The sequence below is a fragment of the Orycteropus afer genome, unplaced genomic scaffold (assembly GCF_000298275.1).
Source record: "Orycteropus afer afer isolate SDZICR_OR568_19922 unplaced genomic scaffold, OryAfe1.0 scaffold00169, whole genome shotgun sequence".
Classification (NCBI taxonomy): Eukaryota; Metazoa; Chordata; class Mammalia; order Tubulidentata; family Orycteropodidae; genus Orycteropus; species Orycteropus afer.
Genome location: NW_006921756.1, coordinates 2,178,348 through 2,183,248, shown reverse-complemented (window position 1 = coordinate 2,183,248; position 4,901 = coordinate 2,178,348). Strand labels below are relative to the sequence as shown.

Genomic DNA, 4,901 nt, shown 5'->3' with positions numbered 1-4,901 from the left:
GAGGTGGTATCACTACAGAAGTAGATTGCCCAACCTTCCTTCTGAGGAGTGGCTGGTGGATTTGAACCACCAGCCTTCTGGTTAGCAGTCAAATGCCTAGGTACTACATCACCAGAGCTAAAAATCTCTTTTGAAGAAAATAGCCTCTCTCCTAGAATGCTGATCAAATTCTACTTAAGCCATTGGGATGTCTAAGAGCACAGCAGGGGCAGGGATTGGGTCTGAGAATCCCCTATATCCCTAGCACAGTAGTTACTACATTTTGAATACTCAGAGTGTATTTGAAAGATGGGTGGATGGTTGAATGGATAGATGGGTGAATGGATGGAAAGACAGATAGATGTATGAATGAAGGAAGAAGGAAAGAAAAGATGTATAGTTTTCCAAGGGCTGGGTTATTTTATCCATTTTGTTCACTGAAGCATCCCAAGAACCTAGCAAAGTACCTGGCACAGAGTAAGCATTCAGTATATATCTTTTAAATAAATGGTGGATGAATGGTGAAACTGATGATGGATAGAGACTAGGTTGATGACTGTATGGATGGATGGATGAAGGATTGGATAGATGGATAAATAGAGGGACTGATGAATGAGCAAGGCAGAGAATAGGTAGATGGATAGATGAGTTAATGAATGATGAATTAATGAATGAATGGAAGGTCTATTCCGCTTCTACCTAGACCAAACATGGTATGCTTAGCTATGACTGACACAGGAGCCATTCTGAAGTCCTCCTACCTCAAACCACTTCCCTTACTACTGAGGTGGGTGGATGGGAGTAGATGAGTGGGTGGAGCAGACCCTCTACTCCCTCAGATCCCTGGTTCCTCTAGACTGGGCTAAGCCTACCCCACCACTACCACCATTGAGTACCTGAGGCGGTATCCTGTGGTCCGAAGTCCATAGACACCACAGAAGCTAGCTGGTATGCGGATGCTGCCACCTGTGTCAGTACCCATACCTAGGATGGAACCTCTTTCTGCCAGAAGAGCTCCTTCCCCCCCTGAGGAGCCTCCAGGTATCTTCTTTAAGTTCAAGGGGTTCAGAGTCTGGCCATAGATGGGGTTGCTGCAATCAAAGCTAAAGAAAGAAGGGCATTGGGAAGTTGCGGCTTTACTGGGACTAACCACTCTCTCCGCATGTAGAGCCTGACCACCCTCAGGAATCAGACCCAGGGATTCTTTGGCTCTGATGGTTCCATCAGCTCCTCAATGATTTTCCTTCTTGCTGGAGTGAGGGGTTGCTTCTTCAGGAACAACCAAGCCCAGACACCAACCAACCAAACCCATTGCTGGTGGAGTCAATGCTGACTCATAGCGACCCTATAGGACAAAGTAGAACTGCCCCGCAGGGTTTCCAAGGCTGCAAATCTTTACAAAAGCAAACTGTCACATCTTTCTTCTGCAGAACAGCTGGTAGGTTTGAACCAACAACCTTTTGATTAGCAGTCAAGCAATTAATCACTGCACCACCAGAGCTCCTTAGACACCAACTACAACTCTCAAAATCAGGACCAAGGAGCCCACAGCTCTGTTATCAGAACTGAGAACAGATTCATCAGAAAAATAGATATACTAAAGGCTTAGAGGAGAGGAGAGAGAATAGGGAATAAAATTGGAGAAGCCAGGATAGAAACAGAGATGTAACCTTTTAGAACCTCAAAGACTGAAGGGACTTAGAGACCATAGAATGTACCCACATATTATAAGATGGGGAAAATAAGTCCCAGAAGGCAGAAAGGACTTGCCCAAGAATCCTGGTCCTTGAGGTATGTAGGACTGGCTTCTACCTCTCCCTCTGCCCTGAGTCTGGGACTTTAAGAAGCAATTTCTGCTCTGGGCCCAGCCCCAGCCTTAAGCCTGCCCACTTCAGAGACCTGAACAATGTCTGGGGGATGTTGGTTTTAACAAAAGGAATAGCTCCCTGGGCTTTCAGCACTTTCACAATGACCCCGTCCTTGGCCGCAGGCTTCTCCAGGAACTGGATGAGACCACACGTAGAATCATGGCCCTGCAAAGAAAGGAATTACTTCTAGCCCATGAGAGTCAGAGTGGAATCACACCCTTCTGGCTCTCACCCTACTCTATCCCCACTTATATACATTTTCACGCCCTCTGAGACATGAGCACTGCAAACTTAGGGGGTTCACAAGTGGCAGAACAACATGGCAGTTAAGAGTTTGGGTGTCAAATCCTAGCACTACCACTTTCTAGCCATGCAGCATTAGTCAAGTAACTTGTCCAGTGTCACATACTCAGATGTTCACAGGCTCAGTAACAAATGTGTATGCCCCTACATATATATGCACACATGTACACATGTATCTACACATACATTCGAGAGCTCACCATGCAGTCAAAGGTGTCCTTGAGGCTCATGGGAACCCCATAGTGTGGGCCTCTCTCAAATTTCTTGAGTTTCTTCAGCTCCTGTAGTTGGTTCTCACATTCCTCCAGGAAATCCGTCAGGCAGTTCACTTCCTCGTGCACCTGCAGTGCCTAAGCACATGGAGGCAGACCAGAAAGGGAGCCCAGAGTGAGGGCAGGGGCAGGGCCAGGGCACTCAATCTGTCCAACCCCTCCCGCTACCCTGACTCAGAGCAGAATGGAAGCAACAGATGACTGTAGCATGCCCCTACCCTCAGTTGGCTGCAGCACTATGGATTTACATCTGCCCTCAACTCCTCAAAGTAGAACAATGACAGGTAGCACCCCAACACGAACACAGAGTCCCAGGTTTGGGACCTGTCCTCTGGTACCCACCTTCTCCAAGTAGCTACAGAGGACGCTCTCTAGGCTCAGCTCTTCATTCTGAAGCTTCTGGGCCAGTGTCAGCAGGGGCAGCTCCAGGATGGGTCCAGGATCTAGACTTGGCTCCTACAGAGATGAGGTGGGGTAGGCAGATATCAAAGACCCACCACTCAACATTACACACCATACACTCCACTGGACACTTGGTTTCACACAGCGATGTACTCAGTTCCTGTGCTCATCTTTTTTTTTTTTTTTAACCATTTCTTACATACTTTATTAATCATTTTAATTATTTAAAAACTTGAAAATAGTCCCAAAATTAAGTCCAGTGAAGATTATATTAGACTCCTTTAAAGAATCCAGTCCCATTTTATGATTAAAAAAAAGTTAGAAGTCTACTGGATTAAAATCCAACAAAGTCTCTCTTGAAAAAGAGGGTTTATTTTAACAACTCTGTTTTGTCAGAGACTTAATTGTCAAGAATGAAGGGAAAAGTGTGTTACCTTAGGAAATGGCAGCTGCCCAGCCTCATGCATGCATGCAGTTATCACCAACAGAAGGAATGAAGGTAAGCCAAACAAGGAGCCCTGGTTAAAGCATTCCACTACTAACCAAAAGATTGGCAATTTGAACCCACCAGCCACTCTACAGGAGAAAGATGAGGCAGTTCAGTTTTGTAAAGATTTACAGCCTTGGAAATCCTATAGAACAATTCTACTCTGTCCTAGAGGGTTACTATGAGTCAGAATCAACTCAATGAAAGTGAGTTTTTGGTTTAAACTGAAAACACTTATCAGTATGAAAAACTTAACCGTTACCTAGGGAGAGATAGGTAAAAAGCATCAAATTGGATAGAGTAAGGTGGTGATATAGGGCAACTCTTCAGAACAAAAAGAGGGAACATAAGACTAGGATAACACAGAAAGAAGGTGGGGGAATAGGGATATTAGTGCTATAACTTGGAGCCATGTGCTCTGGAATCCTAAATCAGGTTATCAGCAAGGGGTTTAGAGGTGGAGAGGAGAAAATAAGAAAGAAAAGGTAAAGGGGTCAAAGGCTATATTTGCCCAGCCCCCTTCAAGCCCTTAAGAACTAGAACAAAGGAGAAGGGAGGCATAAGGAAAAGAGAGATTGTCTTTATCAATATATTTCATATTGGAAGAGGGCTCTGTATGATATTTTTGCTGTGACATTAGCTTCTCTGTCAGCCCACCTTTCCCTAGGTGTATAATAAGGATAATTGTACTGAACCCACAAGGAGTTTATGACTAATAAGTTGGCTAATAAATAATGTAAAGGGCTTAGTACGTGCATGTTATTGTTGTTGTTAGGTGCCATCGAGTTGGTCCTGACTCACAGTGACCCTATGTGTAACAGAACAAAACACTGCCCACTCCTGTGCCATCCCTACAAGCCTTGCTATGCTTGAGCCCATTGTCAAAGCCACAGTCAATCCGTCCAGTTGATGGGTCTTCCCCTTTTTCACTGACCCTCTTATTCACCCAGCATTATGTACTTCTCCAGGGACTGATCCCTTCCGATCACATGACCAAAGCGTGAGAGATGAAGCCTGGCCATTCTCACTTCCAAAGAACATTCTGGCTCTGCTTCTTCCAAGACAGATTTGTTTGTTCTTTAGCAATCCATGGTACCTTCAATATACTTTGCCAACATCACAATTCAAAGCATTAACTCTTCCGAGGTATATATCACAGAGTAAATGTATGATAAATATTACCTATCAATATTACTCATGTAGTCAGTTTATATCATAAACCAAACTCACTGCTATCGAGTTGATTGGAACTCATAGCAACCCACACAGGGTTTACAAGGCTATAAATCTTTACTGAAGCAGACTGTCACATCTTTCTTCCATGGAGCAACTGGAGGGTTTGAACCAGTGACCTTTTGGTTAACAGCCAAATGTGTTAACCACTACACCACCAGTGCCCCTTAGTTTACATCATAGTCATAATATATTAGAGGAGGTAGGTAGCAGAGACATTTAGAGATTATCCAGTCAAGTTTAACCCCCTAATACAGGCAGTCCTTATACTGTGAACTCACATGTGAAAATTATATTCTTAAAAGCCAGTTGTATTGGATTTTATCAAATGTGTTTTCTGCATCAGTTGATATGATC

General features: G+C 44.1%; 1 protein-coding gene across 1 annotated transcript in view; it reads right to left on the bottom strand.

Annotated features, from left to right (window-relative positions):
- The window catches only part of LOC103201952 (fatty-acid amide hydrolase 1-like), a 39,670-nt gene that overhangs the window by 17,484 nt on the left and 17,285 nt on the right, over positions 1-4,901 (bottom strand). Inside the window, exons 2-5 of the mRNA XM_007946722.1 lie at positions 2,765-2,878; positions 2,351-2,500; positions 1,879-2,012; positions 876-1,082 (exon numbers count right to left, since the gene is read on the bottom strand). Of these exons, the coding sequence (XP_007944913.1) occupies positions 876-1,082; positions 1,879-2,012; positions 2,351-2,500; positions 2,765-2,878 (605 nt within the window). The remainder of the gene's footprint in view (positions 1-875; positions 1,083-1,878; positions 2,013-2,350; positions 2,501-2,764; positions 2,879-4,901) is intronic.